At 38.0% G+C, this 20,285-nt stretch overlaps 1 protein-coding gene across 1 annotated transcript; it reads left to right on the forward strand.

The window, feature by feature from the left end:
* Positions 1-12,264: 12,264 nt before the first annotated feature.
* Positions 12,265-17,572, forward strand: LOC307133433 (XK-related protein 8-like; the record flags this gene model as incomplete). The annotated part of the gene is made up of 4 exons (XM_079828519.1): positions 12,265-12,498; positions 13,039-13,109; positions 14,816-15,000; positions 16,695-17,572. 4 exons carry the CDS (start codon positions 12,265-12,267, stop codon positions 17,408-17,410), a joined length of 1,206 nt encoding a protein of 401 aa, XP_079684645.1. The 3' UTR covers positions 17,411-17,572.
* Between the last annotated feature and the right edge of the window lie 2,713 nt (positions 17,573-20,285).

Consider the following 20,285-nt stretch of genomic DNA (forward strand, 5'->3'; position numbering starts at 1 on the left):
TCTGAATGACTATTGGAGAGCACACTACATTATAAACAAAAAAAAACAGCATCTGTGGTTTCCTGAACATTTTAGGTTTTATGGAATTAACCCTCTATGGTACGGTGTTGCCTCCAGGCAACATAGTCTATTTTAGTTTATTTTGAATAAAAAAAAAAGCAATTTATTGGTCAAACCTATCTCTGGGAAGAAGAACTCAAATACTAATCAATGAAAGTGCAAAAAATTTGTCACATGACCCACAGGGCTCCATTTTGTGTCCTGTTTCAGCACATGTGCACAGGTCACATGGCTCCATATTTTCTCCAATGAAAAGTGCATTTTTCACTAATTTCTGGCCAGTTAATCACCCACAAAAAATATGAGTCACATTCACTGGTAAGTAAAGAAGTATTTTCAAGAACTTTACATTATATATCATCAAATGTTTTAGAGTAAATTACAAAAAACTGTGTGTTGCCTCAAGGCAACATTGTACCATAATGGAATCGCATAAGGCCATACCAGACACACTAGGGTGGATACAAATATAGTATATTTGTAAGGAAAAGAGCTAGAATTCTCTACATTTATTTGCATTTTTGCATGATTTTGTAATGCACATATACGATTAGTAATTCACATACTATAACTGCACATATTGTTGATCTGTACATTTTCTATAGCATTTAAAAAAGGTATATAACACAACTGTTGAGGGTGAGGATGAGGTGTCATGTGATGAGGAAGATGAGGTCATAGTGACAATCCGGCAGGGAGAGATCGAAGATGGAGATGAGGATGAAGATGGATATGATAACTTGATATGATAACTTGACACGATAACTTGATATGATAACTTGACATGATAACTTGACATGATAACTTGATGTGATGGTTTGGTAATACTTGTGTTCCACGATGGTACAATGTTGCCTGAGAGCAACAGCTGAATTTGAAATGTTACTTTTTATTAAATGACATTTGTAATACATTATAAACTGGACAAATGTGTTTGTTCAGGTGTCTGGTTAAAGAAATTGATGTTTTAAATAAATATATTTCTTTTTTCTACATGAAAATGTCAAATGTTTAAATTTGTCCGTTGTGGTACAATGTTGCCTTGAGGCAACAAACGTAAAAAATAAAAAAAATAAAAAAACGTTATGAAAATTTTTATTGTTATTGTTATAGTGTCCTATTTTAAGCAGGAAATACACCACAAATATTTTTTTTCTCATTGAAATCATATTGCGTACCATAGAGGGTTAACTTACATTTACAGTTAAAAAACAAACAACAACAACAAAATACTATTCACATTTTCAGATGCTATCGGTGTAAACTATACCATCATTGAAACATTGTGAAAAAGAAGTGCAGTTAATTGATAAAATCTTTAAAAAATTAATAAATCTGTATTTGCAGATATTATATATATATATATAAGAGATATATATAAAATAAGTCAAGTGTACTTAAAGATTACACTTTCATGATTACACTTCTTAGCACTTACTGTAACACTTTTAACAAGTGTTTTAGTAATCTTTTGTCATGCTTTAAATAAAGTACATATGAAAGACATATTTAAAAGACAATAATTATGAATTCACATATAAATATATGTACCGAAGTCCTAGTGAAGTTCAGATAACTACATTTAATATAAATTCTAACTATAATACGTTTGCATTTAATTGCAACTAACATGCAACTAAATCCAAAAACATTACACGGCTCTTTTAAAGTATATTACTTCTGTAATAAGCATTTAATGAACTTCACTTACACAAAACCATAAACAGTTTAGGTACAGATATTTGCTTCTTCAGCCAGTTTCAGTTTGAATATGCCAGATGTTCTCCTGCTAATCTAAAAGCGTAATTCCAGGGCTAGATCGAGCACTTATTCTCTGGCTAAAAGAGCCATTATATCCCTTGATTGCCTATGCATTAGTAACAAATCCCAAAATCTCATGATACAGTCACATATCTTCAATTAGGTGTAGATAATAGACAGTATACAGGGAATAGATCATTGTTTTTTTCCTTAAAAATAGAGGACATAGAAGAAGAAAAAAAAAAGCCCCAGGAGAGCATTTTTGAGATTCATAATAACAGAATCTGATTGGCTGGGTTATGGAGGAAAATTATTCATCCAGAGATTAAATCAGCGCACATCATAATACCAAACTTAAAGAAAATGACAGATAACAGATAACAGTATTGGCCTATGAGTCAAAGTTAACACTTCACCAGAAAAACAAACAATACAAACATATGTTTGTCATATTACATATGTGACCCGTGCTGGCAAAATGAGTCACAATGATTCAAAATATTTTCCAAAATGTTATTTTTTTTATTTTTCTTTTCTATTAAAAACCTTCAAAATGATGTATGATTTGTAGGAAAAAATTACCCAGCTACACCTGTTTGAAGTCGATATAGTCAGCAGAGTCCGTTTTGAGTTTTTTGAAGGTTCCAAAACAAAATCACCTAGCAACCAAAAATTGGCACACACCAAGTCAAAACCAAATATCTACAGGAAAAATATATATTAAACTTTTTTCCATGATACCACAATTATTTGATTAACATTAAAGGCACAATATGCTTCATTTTTGTAATAAAATATCCAAAAAAACACTAGCACAGTATGATATATTTCATGCAGTTGTGTACCTACAATTTCCCAAGGATTTGTAAATACAGAGAAATTTCAATTTTAAATAATGTCTCGTCCCTTGTCATTGTCAGTGACATAATATCTGCACTATCCTCGGTTTCTGCTTGTTGAAACCATGGCAACACACATGGACAAATGTGAAAGTGGTGGTTATACAGCATTTAGCACGCCGCTGTTGTGTCGTCATCATGGATCACGATTATTCATTGTCGAGTACAGAAAATTCCCCCAAAAAACATAAGCGTAGATCAACTAAGGCAAGCAGGCTTTGAGACAATAACATAAAACAAGGATCAATGTCGGTGTAGCGTTTTCAAGAGAGAGCTTCGGGACAAACTTGGACTTGTTTTAATAGACAGGTAAGCAAATATTTTTGTAATTCCATGTAATTCTGTGTGGGTTATGCTAATGAAATTACACATACAGTTAAATTGCACTTTTTTTTCGAGTCCAACTCCATACCGAGAAAAGAGATCCTCTGCCTGGGGGAGAGTTTGGGAGAATCGAGACATGGAAGTATGCGTCCTTCTGGTCGATCGCTACAAAACAGTCTTGGGGTTGAATGCATTCGAAGATGCATTTCTGTGTCAACATCTTGACCGGGAGATTGTGAAGGGCCGATTCATGGGCGCAGATCCAAGATTGGTCGTAACCCATCACCTTTCTTGGGCGTCTGCTAAATGCATAAATGGAAATGGAAATGGAAATGGAAAATGAAGTAGGGGCTGTAAAATCCTGTCTTCATTTTGGCTGGAGGGACCAGCTCTATTGCGTCCTTCGCCAGTAGGACTGCGATTTCTGCCCGTAAGACAGGAGCATCTTTGTCCTGCACTGAGGTGAACTGAATGCCCCTGAACTTGAGGGGGGCGCCTGGTCTGTCCCTCCCGTCCCGCCCCGCCCTGGTCAGTCCCTCCCATCCCGTCCCGCCCTGGTCATCTGCTAGGGGTTTGATTGGCCGGACCAGCCCTGATGTCTCACTCCCTTCCTGGTCCCTTCAAGGGCTTTTTGGACTTGCCCACCTGCTTTGTCTGTTCCCCATCTTCCTCCTGATGTGTTTTGTGTTTTCTGGTGGAGCGTCTGGTAGCCGCTCCGCAAGGAAGGGGTAATGTCACATGTCTGTCTTGTCTTGTGTAGCACATGTCTTGTATTTGTCATTTCTGGTCATGTGCTTGTGTTTGTCATGTTTGGTGTGAGCACATGGCTTGTCATGTGTTCCTTGTGTCATGTGCTCTGTCTATTGTCTTGACCCCACCCCTCTTGTTATCTGATTATTGGTTAATTTGTCCCACCTGCCTTCCCTCATTACCTGCCTTGTTTTGTTCCCTATTTAATCACCTTGTGTTTGCAGTCCTGTGCTGGATCATTGTTTTCTGCTCCCTGCTCCCTGCCTTGCTTCATGTCCTGGTTCCTTGTGTATGTATATTTTGGTTTTCCCCCTTGTGGGTGTAAAATGAAAGACCGATCCATATTTAATCTCTGGAAGCCGGGCTAAGTGAGCAAGCATTGTTACTGCACTCCTGTCAGGTAAGGGGTGTGGGATGCCTCCAAAATCCAAACACATAACTGAAATCAAGTGTTTAGCGACACATCAGACATCCCTAGGCCAGACCCTTAGTCAGGCACGTGCAGAGGGGGGGGCTTTGGGTGCTCGAGCCCCTGCCCTTTTTCAAAATGAATCAAAAGTGCCCCTCTCAGACAAATATCAATGATAATATCGTGGTCAACAAAACTAAATAAATGTGATTATTATAACATGACAATGTATACAATAGTAACGAACGGCTCAAAAGTCGGACAATTTCTGTTGAGGCGTTGCCATAACGCGTTGCTATGGATCGCGTGCGTTTTGATTGACAGCTGATTTTCCTCTGTTCGGAAGCGGCTCTCGAGCCAAATATGGTCCAGAGAGTGTGTGGCCTTACGGGGAAAAAGTAAACCAATATTTTTTTTCATCCATAATCAGAGCTAATGTGTTGATTTAATTACAAATCTATATATTATATATTTTAAAGTATTACACAATTCACCAATGCCCGTTTGTCATGTATATACACCAACCAATCGTGATCTGGCAAAGCAAGTTCAAAGTCCATTGGGCGATGTGAAGCGGTAATTTTCTGTTCTTATTCATAAATCGGTTGAAAATTACATGGACAGAAGAACTAACGTTTGTGGAACGATTTCCTGCGGTTTGTCTCATTTTATAAATTGCATCACTGACAAAATGGATTTTAACAGACAACAAACAAATCCCTGCACAAAACCACAGCAGCAGCAGCAGCAAACATCGCATTAATGGTAAGTGTTAAATTCACTTGTATTTATGTATATTGATACACCGTTTACCATTTCATGAAACTATCAAAGTTAACAAAAACCAAGTGCCACCGGCATACAGGCCTATTATGTGAAGATACGTGAAAGGACTTTATTATATTACCATTTTTGAATATTATGCAGCATTATGAAAGTCTCTCTATGTTCATTAAGCCTGCATTTATTTGATAAAAAACAGCAATATTGTGAAATATTATTAAAATAATGTTTTTCTATTTTAAAATAATTTAAAATATAATTTATTCCTGTGATCACAGCTGTATTTTCAGCATCATTACTCCACTCTTCAGTGTCACATGATCATTCAGAAATCATTCTAATATGAGGATTTAATGTCAATGATTGAAACTGTGATACTATTTTCAAGATTCTTTGATTAATAAAAAGTTAAAAAGAACATAATGTAATAAAATTTCACAATATTAGGCTACTGTTTTTTTCTGTATTTTTGATTAAATAAATGCAGGCTTGATGAGCATAAGGATATATATATATATATATATATATATATATATATATATATATATATATATATATATATATATATATATATATATATATATATATATATATATATATATATATATATATATATATATATATATATATATATATATATATATACATATTGCCCCTTTTTTACATTTGAGCCCCTGCCCCTGAAGAACTCTCTGCACGGCCCTGCCCTTAGTCACCACTCAGAGACCAAATACAAACTTTAGAAAACATTAAAGAAGAAACTATTGATTAAGCAATATCATAACTGAAAAGAATCATTAAAAATAGTTATAATAATATAGGAGGATAAATATTGATTAAGGCTTTGATTATGCATTTAATTCGGATATACAGTATATATAGGTTTATTGAAGTGGCAGTGGATTTCAGAATCCAACCTTTCATTGTCCTATATCCTAACAAACCATACCATCAATGGAAAGCTTATTTATTCAGCTTCAGCTTCAGATTTGGTATAAATCTTAATTAAAAAAAATGTACCCTTATGACCGGTTTTGTGTTCCAGGGTCATATCTAGATTCAGTAAAAATGAAACGTGATCTATGGTAAACCCTGTAGCTACCATCTGAAAACAGATATCAAACAGGCCACATCTGTGATCCGTTTTAAGAACTGAAATAAATGCATAATTTTTTGGCGGCATCTAAAAGCATGTAATCTGCCATCTCATAAGTACCAATATCCTGACCATTGGAATGAGCGCAAGTCGAAATGATTCCAACTTACTTTTCAGCCCATTAAAAAGAATGCTAAATGGTTGTTCCTTTTGTGAATCCAGTTACATTGAAGATGATAAAGCTACATCCTTTTTCCAAGAGAAAGATGCAGTGAGAATGGAAGACAGAGTTTTCCTCCTTTCCGCGCATATAGTGGTGTTTTGTCCCAGTGAAAGGTTCAACCTAAGGGGAGGATAGACCAATGGTTCAACCATTGAGGGAGTGGAGGGCTTGTGAGATTGTGTCGTGTCACAGATAAGAAGGACTCCTTATACATGAGAACAGGGAATGAGACGCAGTGAGATTGTGTCGTGTCACAGATAAGAAGGACTCCTTATACATGAGAACAGGGAATGAGACGCAGTGAGATTGTGTCGTGTCACAGATAAGAAGGACTTCTTATACATGAGAACAGGGAACGAGACGCAGTGAGATTGTGTCGTGTCACAGATAAGAAGGACTTCTTATACATGAGAACAGGGAACGAGACGCAGCGTCTCGTTCCCTGTTCTCATGGAACTAAGGCTACATACGTAACAGAGACGTTCCTTTTCGAAAGGGAACTCGCGCTATGTCAGCTGACACCATTAAAGCGACACATCATATGACAATTTAGGTGGCAGGGTTGGAGCTCTCAGTGTCCTCTCCCACCCAGATGCGAGATTGCAAACATCCCGTTAATCGGCGGCGACGACACATACCCATATTTTCTCATCCTCCCAACATCAGCGACATACCGCTGATGTCATACCGCTGATGTCAGTGAACATGAGCCAAACATGGGTTATTCCATGCCCCCTCGATCTAAATAGGAAAATCAGGAAGGAATGAAACCCCAACTGAGCCGATGATTTATGGCTGGGGAGAAATCGATTGTTTAAACGAGAGATCTCTCCTCTAACGCGCCAACGTGGCAGCCGTAGCCCGCCTGCAGTGCGTTTCAGAACATTCAACGGTTCAGCATACACAGTCGGGATGGCTGAGAAGATTAATCTCCCTTCACACCGCCATCCCAAGAGCACTTGCAGATAAATCTCGTCAGCCGCCAGATCATCAGAGGGAAGAACGCCTTCCCGTGACGATCAGCGAGCTCTATCCGAGAAACCTGTGACGTGCGTCCGCGCTCAGCCTCGGCATGAGCAGGACCGCATCTTCAGTCTCGGATGCCAAACCCTCTTCCCTCAGGAAGAGAACCAGACAAGAGCGGAGCGATCTCGGATTGACAAACGCTCACATTATACAGACAAACAAACAACTCCATAAGAGCTGACTGTGCATGCTCTTGATCCCAGGCAGAAAAACACACATGTGTATAAAATAATGAATTTGGATTACCTTCAGCATTCAGACAGAACAGTCCCTGAAGATGAAAAAGTGGTGACATGTTTGCATGTTCGCCCTTATATACTTCCTGGTCGCACCTTGATAACATCATAGGCTGTCGCCGGTCAATAGGATTGCCATGATTCGATAGTAGTTCAGACACCTGTCACGCTGGAGGCGTTCCCCCGTAGAACATTCAAAAGTAAGTCAGTAAGAATAAAAAAAAAAATTATTATACTTTAAACTGATCTAAAGCGACAGTAAAGACATTCATATTCATGTGTTACAAACGATTTCTATTTCAGATAAATGCTGTTCTTTTGAACTTTCTATTCATCAAATAATCCTGAAAAAAAGTATCACGGTTTTCACAAAAATAGGAAGCAGCACAAATGTTTTTAACCACGATAGTAAGAAATGTTTCTTGAGCAGCAAATCAGCATAGACATATGATTTCTGAAGGGTTATGTGACACTGAAGACATGATGTAATGATGCTGAAAATTAAGCTTTGCCATCACAAAAATAAATGACATTTTCTACATGTTTTCAAATAGAAAACAGTTATTTTAAATTGTAATTATGTTTCAGAATATTCGTTTTTACATCAAATCAAATAAATGCTTCCTTGGTGAACATAATAGAATTTTCAAAAATATCTTACTGACGCCAAACATTTGAAAGGTACTGTACCTCAGTGGTATTTTTTGTAGCTTGACAGCCCCTGGTCACTATATAGGAAACAGCAGTGTGAACATTCTTTATTCTTCAACATTCTCCTTTTGTGTTCTGCAAGTCTGGACCATCTGGCTTGGGAATGACATGAGGGTATGAATTTAAATTTTTGTTAAACCAAAAATGCCGCTGTAGATATTCTCAATGGGAAAGACGTCACCAAGGCCATAGAGAAGCACTTTAGCTAAAGCAGGAACCAGTTGAGTGGTGGTAACCAGAATATTCATACATCTGCCTCTGTGAACAAAAACCCACAAAAATGAGACAGATGCAGTAGGGCTGGGTATCGGTACAGATGTCAATTCAATTTTATTCCAATTGAGAAGAATTTAATTTCTATTAGATTCTCAATGTGATTCTCAATTCGATTAAATACACCGCCTGGCCAAAAGACAAGTCGCTGTTTGGATTTAAATGCTAGGCAAGCGTGTCTATGATTGGATCATTATTGCAGTGATTATTATGTTTCTATGTTATATGTTTGGCAACAGTTCTTCTAACCCTAATTGACTAGGTGTGTAGCTTTTCATTTCTTAAACCAAGACACATCATGGCCACATTCCAGGATGACAATGTCAAGATGCATCAGAATCATTTTCACACATGAATTGGCACCTCTGAGTATAGACCTTAAATTCATTGAAAGTTTTTGGGATGTGTTGGAGTAGACTTTACAGAGTGCTTGACTGTTGCATTGTCAATACAATTTCTGGATGGAAATAAAAGTTGTGATGTTATTTTCATCAGAGGGGCATCATATATTTTTTATTTTATATATTATATATGATATGCAGTCATTTAAAATAACTACTGGACTTGGTATAATATAATATTGCTTGTTGTGAAATATATATATAAGAAATCAAAATTGGATTAGTATATGCCTTTGTCCTAAAAGTTAATCAAATTTAGATGTGCCAACTGGGGGAGAAAAAGTTTGGTCTCCGTTCATGTGTCACTGTTCTGTTTAGTTAGTTTCATTTTCATGGACATGTTATGGCTTTATGTGAGGAACAGGCCCAAATTGAAGTGGTATTGTGTTTTTTTTTTTACTTCACTCAAGTTGTAGCACTCACATGAAGCACAACTATTATGGAATCTGATTCAGTGAACGTGAATTTCAAAAAAATGCCAAAACTATTTGTATCTTTTTTAGTTGTAATAAGTTTAATCTATTGAGTTTACAGGGTTTACATAACGAAGAATCACAGAAGAAAGAAGATCAAAGAAGAATCCACTAAGAATCAATACTACTTTATTAAAAGAAACTGAAAATGAAACCATCCTATCTTCGGTTCGTAATAGGAATGTTCATGCAAAAAATAAAAGTTCTGTCATCATTACTTACCCTCATGTCATTCCAAACATGTATGACTGTTTCTTCTGTGGAACTTAAAAAATATATACTTTTTAGAAATGCCTCAGGTTTTTTTGCCCAGTTAAGAAAATGGTAAGATAATGTGCATTCTTGTGTATTTATTTACTTCATTTGTTTCCGAGTATAAGCTTGTTCTGCCTGTTTGGTTGCTTGACAGCAGACTGTATTGACCAAGATTTATAGGAAGCACTGCTAGGCATACAGCTACTGTTGGTTTAAACCTTATGCACAGTGTTCGAATTGTGTCAAAGCTCTTGGGGGGTATTTGATTGTAGCTGAATACCACGGAAAAAAATCAACACGCTACACTTTCTTCATAAGTTGAATACGGAAGGCAGTCCGCTGGAAGCTAGTTTTTTTACTTTATAACGTGTTAAATATGGATAATTTTTTTGACAAAAACCAATCGATTCGCTTCAGAAGGCCTTTATTAACCCCGTAGAGCCGTGTGGATTAGCCTACTTTTATAATGGAGGTGTGCACTTTTTTGGTCTTTTTTGGCCATTCACTGCCATTATAATACTTGGAAGAGCCAGGACATATTTTAATATAACTCAGATTGTATTCGTCTGAGAGAAGAATGTCATGCACCTGGCTGGGTTAGTAAATTATGGTATAATTTTCATTTTTGGGTGAACTATCCCTTTAAAGGTCCCATGGCATGAAATTTTCATTTTATGAAGTTTTTCAACATTAATATGAGTTCCCCTAGCCTGAATATTGTCCCCAAGTGGATAGAAATGTTGATCGGTGTAAACCTGAGTTCTGGCTGTCTTTCTCTGCCTTTGAGAAAATGACAGGCCAGACGAGCCAATCCTGAAGTCTCCTGGTTTGACGTCCAAGCAGGAACGGTTACCTCCCTTTCCTCCGCCCAGAGAATCTGGCACGCCCATGCAAACGCTCGCGAGATCATGGGTTGTGAACGAGTGAATGCTGGCAGTTTCTCAGTGTTTGGATGTACAAATGAAAACAGAAGTCTTTCTTCAGTTCCTTCTGATCTGTGATCAGTGATTTCTGATGTGTAGCTAATTATTTATTATTCGTGCACACAATGCGGCTTCTCTCTCTCCCGACAGAACGGTGTTTTCGTGTTTTCTATCTTGTGAGTCAGTGTTTTTGTACGTCCTCGTCGCGTCTATCGGTTCTAAAATGTGCATACAGTCGTTTCTGCTCAACATTAGCAGAGTAACATCTTTAGAGATAAACCTCACACACGCCGAAGCTCGGGCTGCACTGGCCGGTGGCCTTCAACATCCCCGACCCCCAGTACTGCATCTGGCCCGCAGCGGAGGCACCAAACGCGGCGTGAGATTAAGCAGAAGGGGGGTAAGCGTGAGCATATCCGGGCTAGCCAGCCTAGCCCCACAATAAACTGGATTACATTCGATTACTGCTGTTGTGTCTTTGTTTGCGCTGTGTACTCAACACTCAACACATTATTTTAAAAATAATGGTATTATCAACACTTACTTTTAACTCGTTCATCTCGACAGCTGTAATGGTACTTTGCATGTGTTACAAAGTTGGTAGAATAATGATGAAGACGGACTCGGTGTGACTGGGACTCGTGTTTATTCAGAACTCTCAGATACAAACACAATAAACTCGCGCTGACTGACAGCGCTCTCATAACTCAGTAGTTACTATAAATAACTTTGTTAGCAATCGCTGAGCTCAGTCTCTGGTACATTAGTGATGTCCGGTTCGCGAACGATCTTTCTTTTGAACCGGTTCTTTTTAGTGAACCTAATTAGTTCACCAAATCGGACTGAATCGTTCTAAACGGTTCGCGTCTCCAGTCAGCGCTGATCCATAATTTACTAACTTTCTGACATGAGTGACAGTCCCTCCGACTAGAAATAGACTAATAACCTGAAGTATATGCTGTAACTACAACAGTTCAGACATGCTGAGAACTGATGTGAAGTGAACTCAGGTCCATCTGTCTCTCTGGCAGCAGCTCGTGCCTGCTCGTGCCTCGTAGACCTCGTTAAACCACGCCCCCTCCGCTCATTTAAAATGCAAAGATGTCAGCCAATCACAACAGTGGCCGTTTTTACTGAAGTCTCACAGCAGACACGCCTCTTGAAGCAGGGCATTCAGCCACAGGGCAAACAGCAGTATAGAACAAATACCTTTTATTTCTAAATTATGACATTTTATGATGTAAAAGTCATACTGACAATATAAGTACACCTCAGGAAACATTATAAAATAATAGAAAAATGCCATGCCATGGGACCTTTAAGTTATAAATAATAACAAAGAAAAAGAAAAGAAGGCACAGTATTATAGCTTCTTTAGTACAACAACCATTTGGGCAAGTAAAGGTTTTATTTTTCCGTTTACTTGAAGGATTAGAGCAACTATTGGAATTTCCCACTTTGAAAAATGGTGTGCGTGTCTAGTCACATTCCACTCATAATAATCATTCAAAGACATGACATGGGAGGAGGAGTTATGTGTTGGAGTATAATTTACTTTCTCTTTCAGATTTTTTTAACAGAACATATATATATCCACGTGAAAAGGAGGTTTTTGCATTTACTTTGTCATGCTGTAGGGGTCTCTCACAATGGACTCAATCATGGAGGAGAACTTCCCTTTTAATGTATTGGAATATCTGCTTTCATGGGTGGGATTGTGCTTTTTCCTGCTGGATATAGGGTTTGACATTTGGACTGTTGTGTCATTTTATCTGGATGGGGCCTATGTGTATATGGCGGTGATGATCTTTCTGCTGCTGGGCTCTTCAGTATTGTTACAGGTGTTCAGCTGGCTCTGGTACTCTGAGTCCCTGGACAAGAAGCCTGAGACTAAGGTGGAGGACAAAAAGCTTGAGACTAATGTGGAGGATAATAAGCTTGAGACTAATGTGGAGGATAATAAGCATGAGACTAATGTGGAGGGTAATAAGCTTGAGACTAATGTGGAGGGTAATAAGCTTGAGACTAATGTGGAGGATAATAAGCTTGAGACTAATGTGGAGGATAATAAGCTTGAGACTAATGTGGAGGATAATAAGCTTGAGACTAAAGTAGAAGAGAATAAGCTTGGGACTAAAGTAGAAGAGAATAAGCTTGAGACTAATGTGGAGGATAATAAGCTTGAGACTAATGTGGAGGATAATAAGCTTGAGACTAAAGTGAAGGATAATAAGCTTGAGACTAATGTGGAGGATAATAAGCTTGAGACTAATGTGGAGGATAATAAGCTTGAGACTAAAGTGGAGGATAATAAGCTTGAGACTAATGTGGAGGATAATAAGCTTGAGACTAATGTGGAGGATAATAAGCTTGAGACTAATGTGGAGGATAATAAGCTTGAGACTAAAGTGGAAGAGAATAAGTTTGAGACTGAGGTGGAGGAATTTGCATACAGGCATACACTGATCAAACCACTTCACTTCCTTCAGCTCGGAGTCTACCTCAGGTCGGTGACAGATTTGCTTCTCAACTTTCCTTGAATAGTCTTGTGGGATAAAATGAATGTAATGTTTTTAAACACTTCACTGCATGTTAATTGTAATTAAATGAACATCCATTATAGTTTAAATTTACATAAAATCTTTTTTCATAAAAAAAATGCATAATTATTTTTTTATTTGTTTGAAATATGGTTAAAGTTTACTGCTGAATGTTCTGACAAGCCTTTATGGCAAACTAAAATATACTTTAATGTCATTTTTATTAACTTGAATGTCATATATTTTAATATATTTGTAATTACACATTTGGGTAACACTTTAGAATAATGGTCATCAATAAGTAACTATGCAAGAAGTAATGCAGGACTCATGCGTACTACATTAACACTGCAGCTACTACTATTAACTAATATAGAAACAATCTTAACTAAAGTACAGTAAAATACCATTACATTACAGTTTTTGGAGGTGAAAAAGAACGTCATTGTAAATTGACATTCCCAGAATTCCCTGCGTGAAACTTTACATTTGACTTATTTTTTTTTTTTCGAATCAGTTATGAACATTAGGGTTTCATGTTATCTAATGTTGTTAAATTAATGTTTGTTGCAATTTCATTTTACCATGATGGTGTTTAGTGTTTGTGTGAATGACACCTTCCATTTATTAATATTGTCCTTCTAAAAGCTGCATGTGATGGGCTTTTGACTCTCATAACCAAGGTTTGGTGGTTGTTAGTATCAAAGGTACATAACAGATATTAGTATTTCAATAGATTGGTAATTTAACATTATTTCAGTTAATGAAATATGTTTGGTTTTTTTTACCGTAAATTTAACTTACATTTTTACAGTGTACACGTAATTATTACAATATAAACCTTTAAATTATACGGTTTTGAACTGTTAAATAGACAGTCAACTAAGTGCTGTCCTGTAAAACCTAAAATGTTGCTACCGTACAGTTTTTTTTACAATGTAGATAACACTTGAGTAATTAGTGATGCATTTTATGACCACTTGAGAGTAAAAAAAGACAATTGCTCACATGTTGTGATTAGTAATTAATAAGTAATTCTTTATAATTTGTCATAGCTATCTAGTGTCCTTAATGATGCCAATCTCATTCAGTAATTGATTACCTTATATTCGATATTACTTACTGATTAGTTAAACTTGTTTCCATATTAGTTAATAGTAGAAGATGAAGTGTGTAGTACTACTCAATAGTCCTGCATTACTTCCTGCATAGTTACGTATTAAAGACGTACCATTATTTTAAAGTGTTACCCACATTTGTAAAGATGAAGTTTCAATTTAGCAATATTTAAAATATATTAACTATGTTGAATAACACACTACAGTTAGATTTATAATCAAGTACAAGGTTTGTTTTCATGTCATTAGAAATATCGTCATTTGTGTTTCGAAGAACAGTATGAGGGTGAGTAAATGATGACAGAAAATCATTTTTAGGCGAACTAACACTTTAAAAATAAACAATAAATCAAAGTTAAACATAGCTATTTATTAATCCTTATCGAGAACAATTAATACAATCTGGAGTCAAACCGTTTACACATTTAAATAAAACAAGTACTTTGTAATGTGGGCCTAGAACAAAATCCAAACGGTGGCCTCAATGTTGGCTGTTGTAAAGTTTTATTGTATTTAATGTTGCTTAAGTAAATGTAAGTATCTTGTGGTCACAGGTATGCTGCAGTGATGGAGATTTCCACAAGGCATTTTCTTCCAGAAGGAAAGAGAAAGGTTAGGGCTGACCCGGACCCTGACTTTCAGATGCTTCGTCTATTTGAGGCATTTTCTGAAAGTGCCCCACAACTCACACTTATGATGTCTATAATCTTACAGAGAGGAGAGCTGGAGCTTATTACAGGTCTGTCTCAAATGTCCAGAACACTTAAAATCTTTTTTTCTTTCAGATTATAGTTCTTATGTGTCTCACTCTAAAAAAAAAAATGGGTTATTTGGAAACCCAGCGCTGAGTAAATATTGGACAGAACACATGCTTCATATTTTAACCCAGCTTGTTGGGTTTTATACACTAACTCATTTGCTGGCATATTTTTTGACATAGTGGGTCAAAATTTTATATAATAAAAATATCTGTTTTATATACAGCTCTGAAAAAAATTATGAGGCACTTAACATTTTTTTTTTTTCCAGAGCTGTATATATATACAGTATATATTAAAAAAGTTACATCAAATGTCTAGGTTACTAATGTAACCCCCATTCCCTGGGGTCTTACCTGGGAGCCCAATCACCTCCAAGTGGTAACAAAACGAACCAAAGGACATTGGCCAGTGAGATTTGCATACATACGGGTATAAATAGTACCAGCATTACTAACTTAATGTTGAGGAGCCGAGAAAGGGATCCCGGTTATTCAGCAGTGGTTTAAGGTTGTGGCAGGGAGACAAAATGTAACAGGGTTACATTAGTAACCTAGACGTTACATCGGACTGGCATCATGGGTTCCATATGGAAAGTGCCATAGCCACTGAACTGTGTTGCATGCTGGCAAGCTGCCGTGTGCCCTTTTGGCAACTGTTTTCACAATGTCCTAACCTACCCAGCGCCCCATGTATGCCAGAGGAGGTAGTCCTCTGTACCGAAGGGGACGGAAGGGATGGGATTTACACTGGGGATGGTCGAAGCTGCTGTTCCTACCCCAGGGAAGAGTGCTTCCAAACTCAATTCCCAACGGTTTTCAGCCATGACAAAAAGGCTGATGAAGCGGGGCAGTGCTACATATGGAAGATCTCTGCGGTAGGTCCTATCTAGCCAGGGAGGAGCTACTACCGAGCAGAGACATGCCAGAGCAGAGCCGCGCAGGGAAAGACAATACACATATGGGATTACCGAGTGGGTATCACATCAGAAGAAATCGGCTCCACTCAGAGATTGTAGAATCTTGCAAATGTGTTAGGTGTCGCCCAGCCCGCAGCTCTGCATATGTCTGCCAGAGAGACACCGTGCGCCAACACCCAGGAGGAAGCAGTGAGCTCTCACCCCAAGGGGACATGGCTTGCCTTGGTACTGATACGCCAAGGTGATGGCATCTACTATCCAGTGGGCCAACCACAGTTCGGAGACAGCCTTTCCCTTCTGCTGACCTCCAAATCAGACAAAGAGCTGCACTGAGCATCTGAAGCTCTGTGTACGGTCCTCCTGGGGGAGCGCTTGAATGTCCACCACCAGGTCCCGAAAGGGAGTGGTGGGAATTTTGGGCACGTATCCCAGGCGAGACCCCATGACATCAGTCTGACGTAATGTTGGACGTGACTGACTGAATGGGCAACAGCTTTACCTTGTGCCATCTCATCTGTCAGACATTCAACCCGTCAAACGCATAGCGCTACAACAGCCACATAGCGCACTAGACCAACAGGGCTCCTATTGTAGTCAGTGGCGTACACGACAACTTTTGTACAAGACAGCAATGTTGCGTCGTGTTTCTTTCATCCCTGGTTGCGCATTTGTTTGGCGGGAGATGAAACTTCAATGGTGGCGCCTCGTCAGATATTGAGATATTGTTTAACAACATGCTATGATTTTTCGTTTCAGGTTTAAAAATCCTCACATCTGCTGCTGGAATAGCCTTTACCGTAGCCTTGCACCATCGCAGCATGCGTGCCTTTCAAAAAAAATGCAAGATGAGCTGGATCTCCACTGGCATCTACTTCCTGTGGAACTTGTTGCTGATCATTCCCCGTGTAACCGCTCTCGCACTCTTTTGCAGTGTATTGCCATACTACATCATAGCTCACTTCCTGTCTTTGTGGATGCTGCTGGTTTTAGGGGTCTGGAGCCAGAAAACAGATCACATGGAAAGTCGTGGTGGGGAATGGCTCTACAGAGCTACTGTTGGACTCATCTGGTACTTCAACTGGTTTAAAGTATCTACAGGAAGCATAAAATTAAAGACTGTTCTCTATTATGTTTTCATGGGGTTGGACACAATGATGCTGCTGGGCTTCTGGTGCTGGAAGGTGTCTGAGTATGCAGGCAGTTTGAGCTCCTTAAATCCTTACATAGTGATCCCAACACTACTAGGTTTGTACGTTGCTGGAATTCTATTGAAAATTATATACTACATAAGGTTTCATCCTAACTGCGATGAACAGAAAGTACCTAAACCGAGAGAACAACAGAAGACAAGACAAGCTGCAGCAGTTTATAACATGGAGACAGACCCCCTGGATTCTTCTGAAGATACTGCAGCTCCTGTCACTGGAGTTCTGAAGAGGAGGAGGAACATGGCTGCTAATTTCTACTACTAGTTATTGGTTCAACTTTTCTAAGACCCCACCCCAATTTTATCATAAATTATTAAATGCAATAAAGTTTTATTTAGACCAACAGTATTTATACACAGAATACCTTGTTTTGTACAAAAATAGCTAATTTTATTTAAACTTTCTAAATAAATAAAAAATTCTCATCTCTTTAAAGCGATCTAGTTCTTTTTTTTATCTAAATAGAATGAATAATATAATGACCTATTCCTGTATGCAACATGCGTTTAGCTTTTAAAATGTAGTTGTGTTCAAATCATAAACTTTCAATAGAGCAAGACGGGTAAATTGAACTGATTCTGAATGACTATTGGAGATCCAACTACACTATAAACAAAAAAAATCTGAAATGTATGGTACAAACAAACATACAATAAATAAACAAACAACTGTGGTTGCCAGAACTTTACTGTAAAAAGGGTAAAGCAACATTTTAGGTTTTATGGTTTTAAATTAAATTTACACTCAAAAAACATCTTTCAGGTATAAATAATAACAATGGCATCAATTTTGCCATACCAATTCGAGCCCGATTCAGACCCTGAGAATGTTTATGAACAAAAATGTTTTTTTTTTTGTCCTTTGTTTACATCATAGCAACAAAAACCTTATAATTGGAACAGTTAAAGGATTAGTTCACTTCAAAATGAAAATGTCCTTTTAATTCACTCACCCCCATCTCATCCAAGATGTTCATGTCTTTCTTTCTTCAGTCCAGGATTTTTCTCCACATAATGGACTTCAATTTTAACCAACGGGTTGAAGGTCCAAATCAATGCAGTTTCGAAGGGCTTCAAAGGGCTCTACACGATAGCAGTTGAGGAATAGGGTGTAATCTAGTGAAATGATCGGTCGTTTTCTAAAAAAATATATATATATATTATATACTTTTTAACCACAAATGCTCGACTTCGGTGGTCTGCTTTTGCACGATGTATGACGTCAGTACGTCGTAAAGGTCACGCCCATGACGTAGGTGGAAGTACCGTCCCAGTGTTAACAGGGTCATGAACTGGCTTTTCAATTTTTTTTATACTGTTGTCTGAGGTCAACTTATGACGTTCACGTGGTTTTTACATTCAAAAACATTATAATGAATAAGTAATAGGCTATTTTCTACCCTGGTTTTGAGCCTCTCTCATGGAACGCTCGGTTTTTATGGGCGTGCTGCGCTGAAGACTTGGAATTAAACACCCACTGCTATGATTGGATAACAGTTTTGCATAATAATGAGTTTAGACTCCCCCGCGAGTACACGTGAGGAATTGTTTTGAAGCATGTGGGGAAACGTCAATCGGAATGATTCGCCCACAGGGCTCGCAAAATGTCTTTATCAAACAAACACAATGATTTATCTCTCATCCACCCGCAATTAATTAGAAAGTTCTTTTTTACTACTTGGCCCGCCCGATCGGTGGATATAACAGCAAACCGTGCATCACTAACACACGCACACACGTACACATGCACAAGCCTCACTGTAGAGTCAGACAAATCGGCATGATCAAAACTTCCGCAATTGTATTTTTCCTTCAAATATCAAGGCAAGAGAGTGAACGATGCACATCAAGAAAGGAATGTTATTTCACTATTTAAGATAGCCCGTCAGCAGACCGGTGATATGTTTTGGTTGCCTGTCTGGAAAACACAAAGCCCCGTCCCGGGCTTTGCAAGCCCTGGCCCAAACATGTCCGAGTCTGATCACGAATCGCAGCACAATGAACCAACACCTCCTCAAATAAAGGATTCTCCAGCCTGTGACAGCATACTAAGTTATGTTCAGTTACACACTTACACATAGTCAATAAATATCAAACGATATGCAACAATGCATAAAAAAAAGTGTGGTGCTTCATTCATTCATGTAATCTCCCCCTGTCTGCAAATCCAGTTCACAAAATCTGTGGTGAAATGAAGGAACAAACGCGCAATGTCTTTTTCACGTGAACTGGATATTCATTATGCATTCATAATATTGGAATCCGAATGAAACTTATGCAGCATGTTTATTGCTTGGAAGTTCAATATGGGTTCAATAGGTTTAGCTCCACGTGGGCCCATGTTATTTATCTATAACATGTCAGGCACAAGTGTGTGGGCGGGGCTACAGAATCAGGCGTTCGGCTTGTTTGGTTAAGGCGGCGTTTCACCACACTCTTGACGTCACAGCTTGGCACATTCTGAGATTGAGCGTTTGCTGTGTCTATAAAAGCTTTTCTTTGGCTAACAAGAAAGTTTTCAGCTCTGAAACTTACAGGATATTCTTTTATTACCATGACCTTTTATATATCAAAAGCTCAAGGGAAAGTTGATTTCTCAATTCATCACCCCTTTAATAAAGCCCCACACAACACAATAATTATGATGCTAGTAGCACAATCTGATAGGTATAGCATTTTTTTGCCTGTCGAATTGTGCTACCGGCATTGTACTCTTAGGCTCTATAAGTTTGTCCTCCATAAAATGTGCAGGACAAAGATATAACAACACATTTTAACCACGGTTTTCTAAGTTTGTCCGCATTAGGAACACCCAACAAAGGGGTGGAAAGAAACAGTGTCTCTTTGACATGGCAACAACACGCTACTAAAGCAGGTCATCTTTTTCTTCTCTAGCAGCTCAACCAGGCCTCATCCCCTTTTGCCTATTCCGTGGGCGTGGATTATTATTTTAAATGAGTGACATTGCGACTTCACAAGATCCGGAAGAAGTGTGTTGTAGTCCCAACAATCCGTTTGTTGTAGGTCTTGAAAAGCGCTTTCTGTTAAAGTGAATATCTCCCTTTGTAGTGGACTTTGAGTTTTGTAACCTTTGTGATCTTTTGTTATGCTCAAACAGCAACATTACACACTAACTAAAG

Source organism: Gobio gobio, assembly GCF_949357685.1.
Source record: "Gobio gobio genome assembly, chromosome: 11".
In the NCBI taxonomy this organism is placed as follows: Eukaryota; Metazoa; Chordata; class Actinopteri; order Cypriniformes; family Gobionidae; genus Gobio; species Gobio gobio.